General features: G+C 44.8%; 1 protein-coding gene and 1 long non-coding RNA gene across 2 annotated transcripts in view; one reads left to right on the forward strand and one right to left on the reverse strand.

Annotated features, from left to right (window-relative positions):
* The window catches only part of TGFB2 (transforming growth factor beta 2), a 64,349-nt gene extending 45,410 nt beyond the window's left edge, over positions 1–18,939 (reverse strand). Inside the window, exon 1 of the mRNA XM_010706695.4 lies at positions 17,535–18,939. Coding sequence (XP_010704997.1) covers positions 17,535–17,877 — 343 coding nt within the window. The 5' untranslated portion in view covers positions 17,878–18,939. The remainder of the gene's footprint in view (positions 1–17,534) is intronic.
* LOC146544889 (uncharacterized) lies at positions 16,266–18,218 on the forward strand. Its single transcript, XR_014881908.1, has 2 exons — positions 16,266–16,603; positions 17,215–18,218. It is a non-coding gene; the product is annotated as an uncharacterized LOC146544889 (long non-coding RNA).
* Positions 18,940–20,320: the final 1,381 nt, after the last annotated feature.

Here is a 20,320-nt window from a genome sequence, read left to right on the forward strand (position 1 = left end):
AAAAAAAAAAAACACAAAAATTCAAAAAAAATTGACCAGCAGCTAATGGTCAAAGCAGAAGTATCCATCCAACTAGGTGCTGTCGAGCAATAAACACAAACTAACTAAATTTGGGTTGCTCAGCCAAAACAAGAGAAGATTGAAGTTGTTGCAATAAAACAATCTTCAGCTGTGTCAAAAGCTGCTGAAAAAGCAGGGAATAACCCAATCTCCTCATCTACAATGGATGAACAAGAAGCAGTTGCAGTTCTTGTTATTGCAGCAAGGAATGTTTCTGCTAGGTGACATGAAAACCTTTGGACATCAGGGATAACAAAGCACAAGAACTGCATGTAAAGGCAGTGGTGGCAACTGCAAGTCACTAGGAAAAATTCTCCCAAATATCTACCTGTAATATCCTGACTAAAGTCTACACTCTCTTCCAATGCTGGACCAGCTGAGTGGCCTCTTGAAGCCACTCTAGCTCTGTGTGTCTTCTGTGACAACAGGCTGCCAGCAAAGAGCTTGCATCTCTGAACAAACTTTATGAATGCATCCATTGATACCTAGACACATCAGATATATTTATGCAAAGTAATTCAGGAATGTATGTCATTAGGTCAGGCCCCAGAGCATAAAGATCAATACATCAACTCTACTAAAATCAACAGAACTTGGCCCCATGTGCAGCAAGGAAATAACAGCTGTGAGCATAGAGGTGAAGCTGTCAGGCACAGAGAGCTCCCATGACAACCCATGTGGAGGAGAGGCTTACCAAACTCTTTCTGTGGAAATGACTTATCCATGCTACTAAATAAAAACATACAGACAAATTAAAACATTTAACATTCCTGCGTAATCCACTCAGAAGTCTGCTGCGACCATCCTGCAACTGGCTAGCTAATAAACTGTAACAGCTCCTTAAGATAAGGAGATAAGCCATGTATTAAAATAATTTATACCAGGATACATGAAATGTGTAATAATGCAAATCTAAAAAGTAAAATCTCTGTGGTATTAATGTTAAGTTCATGCTTAAAACAACACCATATATAATGATGACTAATACCCCATCCCCTGGTTTTCAATTTCCTAATCTAAGATGCTATGTTGTTCAATGCTTTCCTCCACTGGTGATTCATTATCTTGGGTTAGCTTGTTAAAGAAGAGTTATATTCAGTGCGAAGAGTGATGGTGAAGTTTCAGTAAAATTACTATGATATGCTTTTTTTTCTTAGTCTTTGGCTTTATTTCATCCTAAACTTCAAACTTGCTGCTTTTGCTGATGTACGTTTCAAGTTTAAAGTGAAACAGGCCAATAGCTGAAGCCAAAAGTTTGACCTCCAGTACAACTGTTATAATCTTCTGGGAAAATATCCTCTTGACTCTAATTTCTCTTTTCAGACTCACCATGCTGCTGATGAGAAATAAGTTACTGGAGGTCATGATTAATGACTGCCCTCAAAAAAAGCAAAAGAACAAACCAACCAACCAAACAAAAAAACACCAGTAGTACTGAATGACACAAGAAGTTTCTCCACTTCTCATGTACAATCGCTTCCTAGATAAGGATGCTGGACTAGTGAAGCTATGAAAGGATGAACATTATCCCACAAAGACATATTTAAACTCATATTAAAGTCCTGGTTTCTAAGGACACATGCTCTTTGTGTTGTAACTGATTAAACCAAGGGGCATTCTTATTCGACTTTCAGTTCAGATAGGAAGGTTTATAGGGCTGATAGAAGTACAGCGAGACCAACAGCACCTCTCACAACAAGCTCCTGATCTCTCACTGGAGCTTGAGCAACTGTAACACGAATATTGCGGCATTCTTCACTTTGCCTCAATTGGATAGTGTTGTTAGATGGATGCAGAATGTTTCTATCAAGAAATATTTGGCTGTGCTTCCACTGGAGTGAAATGATCCCTGTAAATACATGGACAAATTGTGGCTGGCCTTTGGCTCCACACATCAGAAAACCTTTCTGTCAGCAGCTGCAGTATGGGTGAAAGTTGGCTGAGGCACTCATAGGACCAGAATGGGAGCAAAGAAAAGGATCTCTGTCACAGGAGCTCTGGAGAGCCCTGACTCATCAAACGTGGGTAGCTACAGCTGCCCCAGCTGGATTGCTCCTACCCATGGATGTTTTACTTAGCACCTCTCAATAAGAAGGGAAAAAATAAAAAGAATATCCAGAGTGAAGTTCTTTCTTTTTTTCCACTTTTTCTGTGCTGGAAAACAAGACTCCTTTCACATCATTTTTTTTTTCTTTGGTGACATCAATAGAAGTCTAACTTCCTTGTCAAATGTGATGAGAAAATTATTAACAACCTAGCACAGCTACCATAGCTGCCAATTCCATTGAACTAAGAGTGCTTGTGCCTACCTGCTCAGCTGTCAATACCTAAAAAAAATATCACTGCTTTGTAATGCTGAAGGTAAGATAGGCATTCTCATATTTACTTTAGGCTAGCCAAGTCTCTACAACAGGAGGATCCCAGACATTCCAACTTCCAGTCAGAAACAAGAATTCTTATCAGAAAGACTCTGATGAAGAAAATGTTTTTTGCACAGCACAAATCTCATGTATTTGCTCTGGGTGATTTGGCCTGTTTTTGGGGAAGTCAGCCATAGGCAATTTTGGAGCCCAACCTGAATAGCATGAATTGCATCAACCCAGTCTGGAAGTGTGTAAAGCCCAGTTCACCCTATATAGAATTTCACAATAACAAGCAAACAAAGACACTTCCATGTATCAAAGAAATTCTATCTCCCTCTCTGCTTTCTTATGATAACAAGGTTTTGTGCTTTGGGAAGAATTCCCATGCTGTTAATGCTAGTGAAACAATCAGTTCTTCAGAGGAGCCCCTCATCATTTGCTGACTTTACTCAGAGAACGCTGAAAAGGTGTAGGTATGTCAGTCAGACCTGGAGGCAAATAACAGAAAACATTATGCACAGAAGTCATTTTCACACCAGGACCTCTTCTATATCATATTTGTGATGAAACCATAAAAGAGGACAGATGCTTTCAGACATCTTGGAGGCTTAGAAGAGAACTCTTCTCACTTGTGCACTTCTGTTAAAGATTCCAGAGGTGCAGAACAAGGAATTAAGTTTAATTGAGTTTTACCAGGAAACCTGCAAAATTTCATTTCAAAGAACATCCCATTAAATAAAGGATTTGCTGTGCTGCTGACAGCAACCTGTCTGCAAGTCACTAAATACAACTACGGTGCTGAAGCGCTCCTCTGCCCAGCACTTCACCTCAGCAAAAGGGCTCAGTGCAAAGCTCAGTGCTCCAAAACCAAACCTACAAATCCAAATGTCCCCAGAATTTTAAAAATGGATGAAGCACAGACCTGAATCCCATTTGTAACACAAGAACTGAATGTGCATGATTACACAATGAGAGGATTCATTGAAGGTGATAGTGATGGTTGCCAGGCAGATGGGAGTGCCCATCCTCCCTTATTCAAAATCACACCCATAGAAATTCGCTCTGGATTGTCCAACACAGACTAGTATTTTTTTTCATCTATTATTACTTATATGAGAAAGTAGGTCTTTTTTTTTTTTTTTTTAATTAAAAATATTAATAAAAAAGAGTGGGCCTCAGTGCTCAGCTATTCTAACTGGAAGATAAAACTGCGGTCAGGAGATTTCAGTGCTGCCTTGCTGAGTGCAGGAGATGAAAGCGAGTCCCACGGCACAGGCAGGGCTCCTCTGGCCCCACCTCTGCCAGGAAGCGCTCCTGTTCCCTTGGCAGCCCATGCAGCTGGCTGCCTCCTGCTCAGCCAAGGGTCCAGGGAACTGAGTTTCCAAACTATTCCCTGGCTGGAGGAGGAAATGAAAGCAAGTCATTTTCAAGAAAAGCAGGTTGGATTGTCCAACTCTTGCACTCTGGGGAGCAAAAAAAAAAAAAAAAAAAAAAATTATACAAGAAGTGTAATGGAAAGGAAAAGCAAACGAAAGTGACTTTTTTTGTGCATTGTGGAGAAGTCAAGATTCACAGACTCAAAGCATCTTTAAACGATTAAGACAAAGACAGTGGGTAACAGATGAATGTTAGAGACAGAGGGAAGTAAACGTTTTTAACCACATTAAAATCATGCAAAATTTCCTGTTTCAGAGTAGTAATTGCAATTAAAATTATTTACACTCTGATCCAGTGTAAATCAGGAATGGAAAAGCAGAAAGAAGGTGATCCTCTGCTTGGGAGAGCTCTCCCTCTTACTTACTGCCCCAAGCTGCCAGGGCACAGGAAGCACACACCTGCCTGCTTAGCTTTCATCTCCTTCCTCTGCTTTCCACCCAGCCTAGGCAGATCCCTAAAATGCTTCATGGATTGCACAGCTGCTTGCTGAGGCTTGAGACTACTATGGAGCTCAACACAGAGGGCTTGGGAACTGCAGAACAAACAGTATCACACAGCTTGAAGGAGCATATCTAAAGAACATCATGTATAACTGGCTCCAAATCGAGGTATAGAATCCTGGCTGTCAAACAGAAGATTAATTTTGAAAAGCTGATTATTCTATTTTACAGAGTAACTTGTCCAAATCAGACTAATCCCTGAAGATAAAATTGACTCCAGTTTAGCTTTAAGAGGAAAGACTTAAAGAGAGCAACAACTCTACTATCTAAGTACAACCATTCCTAGTTTCAATGTCTTTTTACTAATTCCTAAAAACTAGGATGAATTATGATCCATCCTGCCATCTACAGCATGTTTAACACATTCTTTATAGACTAAGGGCTCAGATGACTGAATAGCTCTCCACTTACTTCTTTGCAACACAGAGTCACTACCTTGCGTTACTGAATGTGGAAAAGAAAGACCAAAACATCATTTATTTTCCACACTGCTTCTTGCAACCTCACAACCATCCTTTGAGAGCTGCTGACTGAACACTGCATACATTATCTCCACCTACTCCCCATTCCAGAGTTAGGAGCTACACCTCTCCCAGAAGCACGAGGGAATCAACTTCGTTAGGTTGGGCTTTTCTATCTCTTTCTTGATGAAATACTATTATCTGATCAGCTGGTTTCTAAATACTTCTTATTTTAAGTATTTGGCCTTCCTTGAGCACTGCTCAGGAAGCCTGGCCCCCAAAATGCCTAACATCGCAACATAACCACGCTTCAGCAAACTAAGCACCTTCAAGGACACCGATTAAGTGCCAGTTTACTTTGAGATCCTTTGGTTACCCAGATATGACTCGAAAGATTCACAGCTTAGGTGAACCTAATCATGGTTTCTTCTGTGCAAAATCATGAAGTCACTACTTTCATGTATTCAGGTTTACTATTATGAAGGAGGCAGTCATACAAAGATTGATACAATACAGTGATGAGATGCAACAATTGCAAAAAGTATTTACAGAGAAAAGTGAAAAGGATTATGAACAAATATTTAGTATCCTGTGCAGGCAGAAGTAATATAGTCCCATCGTTAACAAATAAGACCTCTCAAGACAGAAAACTGTCTATGACAGACCCTGACTGCAACTGTAAGAAAATAAAATTAAAAAAACAACAATATATTACAAGTAAAAGTCATAGCTGATGAGAACAGAAAATAACAGCACCAGAAAATAAGAACTGCAGATAGCAAATAAGAAAATCAAGCAGACATAAGAGCTTAATGGCCAAGAAACTCAAAGATAACATTTAATAATGTGGTACTCATCCAATACAAGACAAAAACCTCCTAACTTTAACAGAACAGAAATAAGAAATACATTTCTGTAAATAAAAAAGCCAGGTAGCCCTGATTTTTCTGTTCCAGCAGCAATTCAGAAAGTCCCAAAACAACAGTTAATGCAATCAGACATTGTGAAACAAGCTAGACCAGGTAACTTGTACCAAGACTATGTAAAGAGCTGTGCCAGGAGCTATCTAATTCAGTGCCATTGGCTTTCAGCAGATCCCAAACACTGGACAGTATCTTCAGGATTATAATTAAGGAACACATTTGCTAGCTAATATATATTGTCTAGACAGAGTAACCCATGCTATCTCACATATACAGTCAGCCTTATATTGATCCCAGACTAAAGATGCAAAATGCAGGAATGAGAATCAACTCAGTGGAATTAAAGGAGTATAAACAACATGAAAACAGACCCCATTGATCCAGGATCTTAGTGAGCAGGGCCAGTACTCCTGTTGATAAAACAACTGTTTAAATATTATATACTTGTGTAGCTGTAAGACATTTAAGCTGGTGTTATGTAATGATTTCATTAAGAATCAGGAACAGCAGGACATCAACATGGTCACACAGTAAAGGAACCAAAGCCTTGCTTTTTTATGAGACTCAAAATATAATGGTAGACAGGAAATCACTTTTGAAAGACAGGCTTCTAACAAGGTCCCATAAGGCTCACTTTACAGTACTCTGTTATGTAATATTTTTATCAGTGACCTGGAAGGAAACTAAGTCACTATTAACCAACTGCAGATGAAATAATTATAGAGATGTGACAAATACTGAGGATGTCACACCACAGATACAAGTGATCTAGATTGCTTGGTACACACAGACACCAAAATACAAATGTCAGCAGGACTGATATAAAAACATAACCCTGGGAAGACAGGATTGAGATCATACTTACAGAGTAGGGGATTCCATCCTGAGATTCAACACCTCTGAAAAAGACCTGGGGAGGGGAACGCCCTGGTTGGTAATTAGTCAAATATGAATTTTACCTCTCCTAGTAGAGCTCCTAGCAAAGTTTCTGCTGAAATTAGCTGTATAAACTGTAGAATCATGAATAAGAGCAGAGAGACTGTAATATGCACGTGTCTGATAACAGCACAGTCTGTAGAACTGCTTTGAACTGCTGTTTTCCACAGTCCCACCAGCGTGTAAATAAAGCAGCGGGCTTTCAGATGGGAGTTGCAAAAACAGCTACAAAAGCACTAGGACGTGCCTTGGGGAGAACAGTACATTAATCTTAAAAACTGGCCCAGTCAAAGTCTATGGGTCTGAAACTCACACAAAGCTGGGTAAAGCAGCTTGCACTGAGCTCCTGGCAGCCCCATTTCATGGTCCCTGAAACGGGATCATCACCCATCTGCCAAACTTCTTTCTCCTACAGATGCCCACGTGATGGACACAAATTTGACAATCGTCTTCCAAACAGGGACTGAAGGTTTACATTGGGTCAAAGGTTAGAACTTGATGCTCAACAAACTTAAATCAACAAGAAGCTTGTTTCAAACGTATATAATTAGTTGCTGGAACAATTTATCAAATGAATTCAGGGAAATTCTATGGCCTGGAAAATGCACGTAGGGAGATCAGAAGATCATAATGATGGCTTCCAGTCAATGCCCACTCTACAATGACTCAAGACCTAGAGCATCACAAGCTTGAGCCTTCCAAAAGCACAGCGCAGTATTGGTCATTGGCAACGACTGACAGCCTACCTGCTGAAATGAATATCTACTTCAGCTGAGAGGTAACATCAAGGTTCGCTCAGAAACCTGCTTGCAGCTCTGGTTGTCATTACATTAAGGCACTTCACACCCTGTGACACTGTAATATTGCCTTAGATTAAATAAGAATCAAGACCTTTGGTTTCATATCGCGCTTAAAAATTACTCGGCATTCAATTCTGTTCAATATGACAAAGGAAGTGCCATAACAGAGATGATTTTCTCAGATAAAATAAAATTTTTCTCTCTTGCCTCTTTTTCACTTTTTGAGACCTGTAGAAGCTGATAAGTCTTCCCAGCTTTGAAAAATACGTTGTTGTTAACAAAAACATGATATAAAATAGAATCCAGGACATTTTTAATCAGCAAAGCAGATTTACCTGACTGAGGCTTTATGTGAGTAAAAGGCTGGGATCCTGAAAGCAACAAGCAGGAGCGAAATTCCTAGCTCCTTTAGGTGCTTCTTAAAACCCCAGCCACAATGACGGTTCTGCTTGCCTAAACAATCACTGCACAGATTCCAACTTCAACAACGCAAGGAAAAAATCTGGAGTGGCTTTACCAACTCAAAATTAAATTGTTCCAACCTTTCATCCACGGAAAAAAAAAAAAGAAAAAAAATGTACCTCAGAAGTTAACTCATTATTTCGGAAGGCACTTTGTGACATATCTACTCAGAGGAGCTTTACAGAAAACCACGTGCACTTTCATGCTATCAGCACAGATCTCGTTCCTGCACTACCTGGCTTTCCAGCCTGTAAACTTAGCATTTATCATGCAGTAAATTGACTTTTAGAAGTTGTTTTCATGGCTCTGGCTCCATTCAGAACTGACTTTCAGGATTTTATTGATAACATTAAAACACCTCATTGGCTTAGGCCTGACCTTTATTCACAGTCCACTGCTCAGGGATTTGACATTTTTATTCACAGCCTTGAGATTCTGAGTGCCAACATCTGATTTTATCCTTGTTTGTAAGAAGCCTGTGGATGCAGAGTGATGAACTTTAAGACAAAAACTCACTGTGGGGAAGATGATAGAGATATATTATGGCATGTTTATTTGCCAAGACCTATGCAGTCACATGGCCATTTATTTTAGATAGGGGGAAGTGTGGAATACCTAAAAAGTACACAACATGAACTCATGCCTCCTTTTCTGCAATTCTTGCCATGTTGCTGCCATATGCTGTTCCCAGACGACATCTGCCATCAAATGCTTCTATCAATAAGCTACTATGGTGTTTGCTTTTATAGTGACTTTTTTTTTGCAGAGCTTTACACAGAAGAACATCTCTGGCGGCAACTCAATAAAAGGGAAAGTACCACATTAGAGTAACACGTCCCAATATATTTTGAAGATGTGGCTGTTCTCTGAAACAAAGGAACAGTACTTAATGTTTGATCCAAAGGCTTTTGCAGTCAATGGAAAGACTTCCAGTGTTTTCAGCAGGCTTTGGACCATAGCCCTTAATCTGGGGAACATACTCTCAAAAGGCAGAAGAATGGAAAGGTTTGGCTGTATCACATGTATAGCTGGCCTTGTGGCAGGCGTGCATTAGGCAGATTTCTTTCCAAACTCTACCTCAACAAATACACTTCCAGCCAGAGAAAATTAAGTCTCCCAGTAAAGTGGGTAAATAATAGGACTCCAACTTGGAAGGAGGCAAGTTCCTTCAGACACATGATAGTGTTGTAACTCAGCCTCTGGCCACCTTTATAAAGATCTCTTTTTCTAGATGCTTTTGGGGTTCCTTTCTTCCCTGATTAGCAAGAGGGATGTGAAGTTTCCAAATACATGGCTCCTAGCATCGAGGACAAAGATAAACCAGGAAAAAGAATCCAAATTAGGAGAGGGAGACACCCCCACCAATCTGCTCAAGTCCATCCTAAGTGGGACAAAGATGCTTACTTAGCTCCCTTCCTTTCCAAACTGTATACCCTGGCAGGGAGCCTCTCAGTTCCTATCACTCCACCAGATCAGAGCAGCAAATTTATTTTCAAGAAAGCTGGAACTTGTTCCTTGCTTGCAAACCTAAAGATGTATGTACTGTCTGCTGCAATAGCCTGCCATTATGCACTAGGTAAACATGCAACAAGCACCACAAATGAAACGTACAGGCATCTTTCAGCATACCTCAGTGCTGAAATGTGGCTACTTCACTTCCAAAGTGTGCATCAGAGAAAAAAATTGATACAGAGCAGTGATTGGCACAAGATATATATAGCCCTTGCTCTGCCAGGGAAGCCCAGAGCCAGCTATAACAGCCAAGAAAACTGGGCTGGATCTCTCATAGATTGGGCAAGAATGAGAAAATCAAGGATTTGTATAGATCCAGCACATCTCTAGGCAGACTAAAATGTTCTATCATGTTGGAGAACACAATATACTGTCTATCCTTCCCAAAGGGCAAATATCCCCTACAGAAGCACTGCCCATAGGTGCACAGATAAATAAATAAACCACTGGTGTCATACATGTCAGTGGATCTGACCCCAGTCTCCATAAATTTTACTTACAAGGTATTCATGGAGTGATACTACCCAGTCAGCTGGACTGATTCCCGCATCAAACCCTGGAAGTGTGACTACTACAAGTTCAAAGCAGAGGGAAAAGCTGCTTCTCCGCTGTTGTGTTCCCAGGGCAGCAGCTTTCCCAACCTGTCCCAGCCCTGGAAGCAAGTAACGGTGGAAGAAGAAGCAGCAGCCTACCAGAGGCTATGGTGAGCATTGGACTCTGATCACACCTTCCCTGACAGCCTCTTCTGACATTATTTTAACCCACCACTGCATCCAAAGATTTGCACCATGTTTATATGTGACTTGGGACATGAAAAGTTCTGCTTGGGTTGTCCTTTCCTAAAACTTATCTGGGCAGTTCAAAGTGCTTCATTACTGCTCACCCTGGAAAGTCAATTTATACATTCCATCAGACATGGCTCACCCTTATGAGCAAGGCCTACTCTTTGATCAGCCTGAGGTACTAGAGATCATCTGTATGCACGAAGGCAGGCTCAGCTTTATTAATTATTACTGCCCAGAAGCCCTCTTCAAGTACAGGATTGTTAGGTACTCTGTGACACTTCCAAAGAGTCAGGGCTGCTAGTTCTTCACTCTCCTTAGTACAATGTCCACTCACGGGGTTGCTGAATTTTCATTTATTTTTTTTCCCCCTCAGGGAATGAAAACCAACATGTTCTGATTGTTATCTTTCAATCATCACTATGATAAAGATAAGTTACCATCCGCTGAGCTCACTGCTGAATCACAAATGCTATACATAAACAAAAACAAGAGAAGGAACTTCACCAAGCTTAGCTCGCCTTTTAAAATTCAAGGCAGGGGTTTAAAAGAGATGAAGCCAGGCAAAACACTGGATACTAACACCAGCCAAACAGGGAAAAATAACGAAGTTGTAAGACCGAAAAACTGAAATGGAAAGAATGACAGATTTACTGCTGCATTTGATGCACATAACCACTGATAGACTCTCCCCAGGAAGTGTTGAAATTACCATCACTGAAATGAATCCAGAAGCTAAAAATTAAATTATCCTTCCCAGAACATTCCAATTTGGACTTTGGCAACACCAGATGTTTCAAAACTCTGAAATATATGCATGCGCGTGTGTGCACGCATGCACACGCACACACACATACTTAAGCACAGTATCCTCTTTCACGCAGGACCTCCCTCCTGGTTTTCCCAAAGTCAGACTGAACGGACAGTCATTTTGCAAAGCCTTTTCTTTAAAGTCTCCGTTCAAATACACAACTGTCAGATTAAGCAACCACTACGGAGCCTTGCAGCAGCTCCAAGTTATGAATGAATGGCTATTTGTGAAAGCGCCTGTCAAGACAGATGCGGTATTTGTCAGTGCAGTGTGGGTTAGATATGGTGGGAAGGAGCCAAACAAACAAAGCAAAGGGTCAGTATCACAACATTTCCCTTTCTGCCCCTCAGTTTGCCTAAAGGATGCCACAGCTCTGTCTGAAATGTAATACAATACTCTGTTTACATGCAACCTATGAGGCTTATTTGAAAAGAAACATTCACACAAGAGAAACAAAAGAAAAATGGGGGGAGAAGGTAGAAGAACAGGAACTTCATAAGCTGCAGCATAGGAAGTTTCGCACGAATGTGCGTAAGAACTTCTTCACGGTGAGGGTGACGGAGCACTGGAACAGGCTGCCCAGGGAGGTTGTGGAGTCTCCTTCTCTGGAGATATTCAAGTCTCGCCTGGACGCCTACCTGTGCGACCTGGTGTAGGGAACCTGCTTTGGCAGGGGGGTTGGTCTCGATGATCTCTAGAGGTCCCTTCCAACCCCTACAATTCTGTGATTCTGTGATTCTGTAAACTTTTTGGTGCAAGGAAGTTGTGATGCAGAGGAACAAACGCAAAATCCACATAACAAAGCTCATCTTTAGAAACTTGGTGGTAGTTGATTCTAGACCACCCTATGGAATTTGAAACATCATACACTGTTTTTCTTGCATTTAAAATTACTGTTATGAGGATCACAGGTTAATTCAAGTTGTAAAGGACATCTAGTCCAATCTCCAGCTCAAAACAGGGTCAGCTATAAGGTCAACTTATCATTTCAAGTAACCTGTATGGTTATTTATAATAACCTGAAGTCAGGCTATTATTCATAAGCTGTTTCCATTGCAGTAATACGTCAGAATCTCACCCACTTACCAGCATCTCATCATGCAAGATCTTGTCTAAAAACTAAAAGAGGCTTCTGCCCTAAGATTTCAGTGGAAATAGCTCAATTGTATTGGGAAGATCCTAAATACATCAACGAGTATCACACATGGAAAAAAAAAAAACACAGCAAATCTCTCATCTTCCAAATGAAAACCTGAATGACGTCTTCCCCATGCTCTCTGCCACAAATCTGCTGCAAGGATGGCTGCAAACTCTCACATCCCCTCTAAACCAAAGGTGGGTGCTGCGGAACATACACTGCAGGGTAAGAGCTACTTCAGGGGGGTCTGTTTTGTTGGTAGAGAATAAAAAACAACTAGTTACACTGGAAGGAGGTAAAATGCAACAACTGAAAACAAAAAACAGCCTGGTGTGGAAGGTGGGATGGGAAAGTCCACTGAACAAAGAACCCAAACAATAATGTTAATCTAAACAAACAAAATGAAACATCCCCAGCATAACACTACAATAAGCAATACCTGGGGGACATATCATTCTCAGGCTAAAAACTGCCTGATCCTGATCAAAAACATGCAGCAAGTGGTTTCACAACAGGCACAACCTTGCGCCACGTTTTCTTCTGCCCAAATGACAGATTTAAAAGAAGCAAGAGGGATTTGAGCTGTCTGGCTTTCCTTATCCCTGCAAACATCCCATGAACCAGGCCCCAATTCAGGAAGCTATTTGGGCACACATATAATCTTAGTGCTAATGAGTCCATATACACATGTGTTTCAGTACCTTGCTGAAGAAACTCACTGAAGTCAACAGCCCGGAGCTCTCATTCATCTTCTTGCTCAGTAATTACTGACAAAAGCAGGAACCTCAAAATCTCAGAAATACTCTGAAAGTAGCAACTTCAAAATAATGCAATCACATTAAAGACCACCACTGAACTGAAGCAGTGCACTGAGGTCAAATTAAGCCAAAAGCAACAGCTGATGAAGATTAGGATGGTCTCTTGTCTCTGCACAACCACCTGCTCCCTCCCAGCCCTGCAAACAAGGCAGCAGGATCAGCTCTAGCCTCAGGAAGGCCCAGCAGATCTCCAGACATGGTCCTCCTTCAGTACTAGAGGACTAGGACTAGCAGAAGACTAGGACATGGTCTCTGACAAAACTCTCACACCCCCGATGGGCTGGGTGTAGCAGGGGCTGTGATGCTCACTCAACAAATGGCAGAGTGGAAGCATCTCTTTAAAACAGACCCAAAGAGGGCCGTGACACCGGCTTCAGAAGATAGCCCTATGCTTCTGTCTTGCAGTAGTAGGAACCCAAGTTGGGACATGGGTTTTTGCTTTTCTGTAGGCTCCTCTGGGAGAACCATGGTGAAGGAGGATTCACCACACCAGACTATGACCTCCCAGCAGTAATGGATGGTTCAGGAGGCAGCAGACCATATGCACTGCACCCCACAGCTGCTCAACATGAGCAGGAGTTAAAGAAGAGAGCTGCTCTGATTTCACCCGGTCAGCGCCCCAGAGCACGTTATTTTATTATCCCTTGTAACATGTAGATGACTACTGTCCAGAAAATAACCCAACCTCTTTTTAAAGCCATCTGCAATTTCCTGTTTTTAACATCCCCACATAGGAGGCCTGTAATAAGTGCCGTTCATAAGCAAGGAGCTGTTCCTCCCACGTCCCTCCTGGGGAAAGCCTTCCCATTGCTTCAGGTCCTCTCTGTGGCGAACAGGAGGCAGTACCCCAAAGTGCTGCTGCAGAGGCCTTTTGTAACATCAGCACAGCTAGAAGGTTTTAATCTAAAGTGTCCCTTTCAGGGCTGCTTTCATATCCTTAACAACATTGGAAATCCCAAAACAACATCTCTGTTGTGATAAATGTGTATACATGTGAGCTGCACGGCTGGGGCCAGTCACATCGTGGTGCTGATGCTGGCAGTGCCAGGAGGCTGGAGCGCAGCCCTGGTGCCCTGAAGAAAAGGAGCCCACATAGGTGTAATTGCTGGTAAATCGAGTCCTTGTTGACAAAATAGAAGCATGGCATTGTGCACAGGCAGTTCATAATGTTGGCTTTCATTAAGCAAATGGCTCAGCAGAATGACAGACTGTGTATAGCGATATTTGTGGCACAGAGCTCCCAAAAATTACAGAATCATAGACTATCCCAAGCTGATGATCCTTGTGGGTCCCTGCTGAGTCCAACTGCCAAGCCCACCACCAAGCTCAGGCAAGAATGTGGAAAGGCACCCCAAAATCCACGACATCAGAACCAGGCCCAGAAGGACTGTGATTTCTTGGGCTACTGAGCCATCTCCCAGCATGCAGAAGAACCCATAATCTGCCTTGTAAAGCCTTCAGCTATGAGTACTGATCAGCTCACTGTCTGCAATAAGCACTGCTATGAATAAAGATAGCAGAATCAGGCCCATCCCTTGCATGCAGATGATGCCTATTTTGTTTGAGTACCCCAGCTGTGCATTAGCATTATAACTTGCTGTGCTGGCGTTCAATTTCTGTTTATTATCAGTGCAGTGATGATTATCACTCAGCCTCAGATCAATAATAACTAGGTTGAGTCAATGGCCTGGATCATTCACGAGGAACTGATAAACAACAAACCTCTAACATGACTCGATCTCTGGCTGCCAACTGCACTTGGGAGGGAGTTAAGCTCCCAGCAGCTAACCCACGCTGCCGCAAGCACAACACACGCAGGCATGCTTCACAAACAAAAGCCTTCGGGTTTTTCAAAACCTCTTTGTAGTATTTTTTCCGCCGCTGCTTTTCACATCTGTTGGTTTTGGGTCCAGCAGTCCCCAGCTCGCTGAATTTCCACATCTATTTCCACACTGGATGTGTCTTTAACCTCAAGTGGACTGTCAAGTCAGATGCCAGATGCCCCCTTACTTCCTCAGTGCAAACTATCGGTAAACCTTAGCATAACTTTACTTTGAGCCTTAAACTAACAGCATGTGAAAAGATTAATATGAATAAATTCAAAACTAATCAGATCCCTTCTTTAAATGTTGACACAGTATTATTTATATCCCATAAATACCTTCTTGACTAAAATTCATCCCAGGAGATTGGCACCTCGCCAGTTCTATTCATATTTACTGTATTTATACAGTACAGTTGGCCAAGGATAATATTTAAGACAAAATATGCCTTAGGGTATATACAATATCTCTTATAGTTTTCCTTTTAAATCTCCTCATTGCTAAAAATATTTAGTCTGAACTTTATAAAATGCCCCACAAAGACCTATCAGCGATCTGCAGTGATATATGGCCGACTACGAGTATAATTAGAGCATATTTGTAATACTTGGGTCGCAGGCGGTTGCCGAGTGCTCACGGCTCGCGGCAGGGACTGAACCGCTGATCTTTCCCATGCCTCCCTCCCGGCAGCATGCGACCCTCCTTTTCCCTCCTGCCTCTCCCAGGCGTGGAGAAAACACAGAGTTAAAGAAATCTGCTCCGAGACACCTTGGATCTGCACTTTCGAGTTCTTCCTTTAAAATATGGTGGGGCGACTTCGTCCCTGCTGTCTTTTTTGGAAAGGTTTGCTCCATTTGGTATAACTCGAGAGCAGTGGAAAAGCAGTTAACCTACTTACTGGGATGTTCGCGGCAGCGCGCACAGCAGGACGGGATCTGCTGCCGTGGGGCCCTCTGATCCCAAACTTGTGATGCACTCTGTTGGTAGGTACCTGCAATCTCCTCTATTTGTCCAAAGCCCGGATTGATCCTTCAGTGCAAACCTGGCCTCTGACAAGGCTTTATAATTAGATCTTCTTTTGCCACACCACCCAAGAGGCACAGCGCAGGTAACTGCACTTTCAGGATCATTGGTCTTTGGGAGTCTCCCCACAGCAAGAGACATATGGAACATGGTAAGGACTGAGGCATTTCACCTCCAGACACCGTCCCTCGTTTGGCTCTCAGCCATTCTAGCCCTGCCCATAGGTGCCCATCGCTCCACTCAGGACACGACCCAGGAGGTCCCAAAACGGAAGTGCTGGCTTTCAACAAAACCCAGCAAAACCTCACTGATCTGAACAATGACCTAGTTCTATTGCTGCAGATTACACTGAACCTCTTTGCTCATAGCCAAGAGGCTCCAAATGTATATTTCTTTCTTTAAAAAATAAAAGAAGTATTTCTTTCCTCTGTGTAACAAGGGTGGAGTGTATTTATCATGGCTATTAGGGATGGTGCCATAATTACAATACTAAAACGTCTCTGACTGCCAGGGTGTCCCGTACCTGATGCTGTCATTTAACAACAAAGGGAGGCAGCTGCACCCAGCGCGGGGCTCGGATGCCTTGGCTGCCATCCTGAGACGATCACATGCAAGACAGAGCAAGCCTCAAAGCTACAACTCGCTCGACTAAAAATAAATAAGAGAAAACGCAATTAGAAACTCTAGGATAAAGTTACCAAGATGGCTGCATTATCTGTGTGAGCCGGAGGGATGTGCTTTGCCGACCCAGCTGGTGAGGAGATGGGGCGTCCAGTGGTGGGAGGGGAGACAGAGGGAAGGGAGCGAGGCGAAATAGTGGGGATGCGGCTCTGGGTACGCGAGCGGAGGAGTTACTTTCTGCTTCTGGTATTTCACTTTCCTCGGCACGATGATGATCGAGATTCTTTTAAGGGAGTGCGGTGTTTTTCCCTTTCTTTTTTTCTTCTTTTTTTTCTCCCTTTTCGCTTAAACTTCACAACCCAAACAAAAAGGTTTGCGATTCTTAGTCGCGCTCAGTGGATCCAGTCAGCACAGTGCGTTTGTACCCTTTCACTGCACAAAACGTGGCACGGATCACCAGAGAGTGGTTAACAGCAGCAAGAAGGCAGACGGGCTGAGACAGGTTCCAAGCAGCCCGGCTACCCAGAAGGGAAAACTTTTCCTCTACCTGAAATGAAAGCGCCCATGCACCGAGCGGGCGGGGAGGAACAGAGGGGGAAGCCAGAGCTCTCTCAGCACCAACCCATGGGACAGAGAGCTGGAGGGGCAAAGGGAACCCAGGAGGGAATGCTGCGGGTTTTGTTGTGGGTTTGTTGTATTTTTTCTTTTTTCTTTTTTCTTTTTAAGACCTCCTTTTCTTTTCAGTTCTAGAGAGATGGAAACTTGCCCGACTCAGACACTCCAAGGGAAACAACGGCAGCGGAAAGATGTTGGCTCCTCTCAGAGGCTGCACCCGGGGCAGCGGGGCGGCTGCGCGGGCACCCCTGGGGACCACATCCCAGCAGGGATCCGAAGCTGGGGGGCAACCGAGTCCCCCCCATTCAACATATTAATTCCCCCCATCTAAAGGAAGCCCTATAAGCAACCAGAGGGATGCTGAGAGCAAAAGGAGCAAAGAGGGAGGGATTGTGATGTATGGGGCTGGTGGGCACCGCCAAGCGAAATCACGTCCGCAGAGCACTTACTTTCGGGGTAAAAAGGCTGCATGTCTATTTTGTAAACTTCTTTGGCATAGTACTCCTCGTCGCTCCGCTCCCTCTCGCAAGTGGCGGCTCTGTGGTTGGCTTTCTCCTGCAGCAGGTCCCTGGTGCTGTTGTAGATGGAGATGACCTCCGGGGGCACCTCCTCGGGCTCGGGGTACTCATCCGGGGGGCTGGTGAGCTTCAGCTTGCTCAGGATCTGCCCCCGGATCGCCTCGATCCTCTTGCGCATGAACTGATCCATGTCGAGGGTGCTGCAGGTAGACAGGCTGAGAGCCACGGCGGCTAGATCCAGGGTGAGGAACACGCTCAGGAGATAGCAGTGCATCTTAAGTGCTTAAATACAGCGCCCCCCGAAAAAAGAGTGACTTTAACCACGAACGACAACGATGGGGGTGGGGGGATGGGGGGCTTAATATTAAAAAATAACAGGGGGATGTGTGCAAACAAAGGGAGGATCTGCAGACAAAATGCAGTGAACAACCGGACTGCAAGGACGGCTTGCAATCCACAAACGCACGGGAGTCGCCAGTGGAAAAAATACCAATAGTGATACAAAAAAAAAAAAAAAGAAAAAAAGAAAAAAAAAAAAGCAGCCTAGTAAGAGTCGGGGGTGGAGAGAGCGGCAGCAAAAAAAAAAAAGAAAAAAAAAAAAGAAAAAAAAAGAAACGTAGAAAAAAAGAAAAAAAAGAAAAAAGAAGAAGAAAAAAAAAAGATGGGGGGGGGGGAGGAAGAAAAACCAACCAAACAGATAAACTCGCAAATCAAGTAAATAGAAAAGAGCCTGCTCGCAGCGAGCTGGCGGCGCAGGGTGGAAAACCCAAAAGAAAAAAAAAAAAGGGAAAAAAAGGAGGGGGAAGAAGTGATGGGCAGAAGGGCGCTGCCGCAGCCGGCGCCGAGCCGAGCCCCGCGGTGCCGGCGCTCAGCCCCCGCGGCGGCGGCGGGAGAGGCGCGCACGTGTGCGCCCGGCGGCGCGCAGCCCCGGCCCCGCGGCGGCGCCCGGCCCCGGCGCTGAGCGGCGGAGCTGCGGCTGCTCGTCCGCCCGCCGCGTCCCGCAGGCTGCTGCGTGCGCCCCGCGCCGCATGCACCGACCCACCCCCGGCCGGGCCGCTGCGCGCTGCTGCGGGGCTTTTTCCAGCTCCCTCCTCTTCCTCCTCCTTCCGCCGCGACTCAGCGAGGCCGCCGCCGCCGCCGCCCCGACGGCCTCCCGCGGATCGCAGGCGCGGAGCGGCCGCCCGGGGCTGGCCGCAGCTCCGCTCTGCCGGCCGGCCTCCCCCGCGGGGCTGGCCCTAGCGCTCCGCCCGGCGCCCCCCGCCTCCCCCGGCCCCGCGGCGCTCCCTGCGAGGAGGGGACGGGTGCCAGCAGATAACATCACGGCCGCGCAGGGAGAGGGAGATTTATAAGGGCTCCCCGCCCCACGTGCTCGCCTCGCCGCGAAGTGACGTGGTGGGGCTGCGGGCAGAGAGCGGAGGGCTCCGCCGCCGCCCGCCTATTTATTCCCCTCCGAATCCGGCAGGGACCAGCGGCCCGCGGACGAGAGGGGCAGCCGCGGCGCATCTCTTTCCTCCTTCAAAAGGACGACAGCAGCGCCCCTCGCCCCTCTTACTAGGGTAATTGGGTCAAACGGCAACCTCGCTACAATTAAGCGCCTGGATATGGTTCCGTGCAAGTACGCAGGGGGCAGGACGAGGACCTCCGGTAGCAGCAGATAGGGCTTTGCACTGCCCCACTCTTACTTTTCACTTCCACGCACGTTTGGGGCAATTCCAGAGAGAAGCAAGCTCAGATCCGGCTCTCCTTCTCCCTGCACTTGACAGAAGCTCTCAATCCCCGCATTCTCAGGCTGCGTCTGCAATTCAGTTTTTCCACTGCCTCTTTCGGCCGCAGCGCACATCGCAGCCTGAGCCGGGGGCTGTGTGCAGGCAAGGGCCGGGCTCTGACCTCGGGCCCCACTTTGCCCTACAGAAATGACCTTGCACACTCCCTCAGCCTTATGCCATAAAGCAAACTCTTCCGAAGAAAAAGGCTATTAAGTGATTTCCTCCTAAAGCTGCAGCTGAAACCAGGAGAAATGCCTCACACTGAACCTATGGCCCCGTGCTGCTTGGTTGCTGTCAGTGCACTGCCCATTACTCGCCTTATGGGCTTCACAGCCCTCAAGGGTCGGACTACTAGATGATCATAGTGATCTTTTCCAGCCTTAAAGATTCTATAAAAGCACTCCACTCTCTCCTCCGGTAGGAAACTCTGTTATCTCTAGAGAGCTCTGCAAGAATCCTCCTGCCAGATCCCTGCAGTTCATAACAATTTGAAGAAAAAAGACCCCAAACTTTGCCATCTCTTTCACAAGAACAGCCATGGAGCCTTGGCAATGCTCTGTTCAGGTATGAGTATAGGCTGGGCTGTCCCTGCAGCCATGGGTGGTGGGGCCCAAGCTCCAGAGTGCCTTACAGAAGCCACTAGAGATGCAAGCAGGCTGACAGCAAGCCCATCTGACCAGATTCTGCTGAGATTACTCCTGATTGGGTAGCCTGGCTAGGAAGACATTTCATTTTGTTCTCATTTGAGAGGGCACTTTAGCTTCTGTTTCTAAGCCCTCATGCAACACAGGGTGTCAGATCTACCCAGGTTCATCTCAGCTTTGCCTCTCTAGTGCGATGATGCTCAGTTCCCTACAACCTCCCAGTATCCCCATGGTGATGTGTTTGCCAGGCAGAACATCCCAGAAGCAGCAGCAAATCAGGCTTTGGCCTTTCTGCTCCCAAAGCCCT

This window comes from Meleagris gallopavo, chromosome 2 (genome assembly GCF_905368555.1).
Source record: "Meleagris gallopavo chromosome 2, MGAL_WU_HG_1.1, whole genome shotgun sequence".
NCBI lineage: Eukaryota > Metazoa > Chordata > Aves > Galliformes > Phasianidae > Meleagris > Meleagris gallopavo.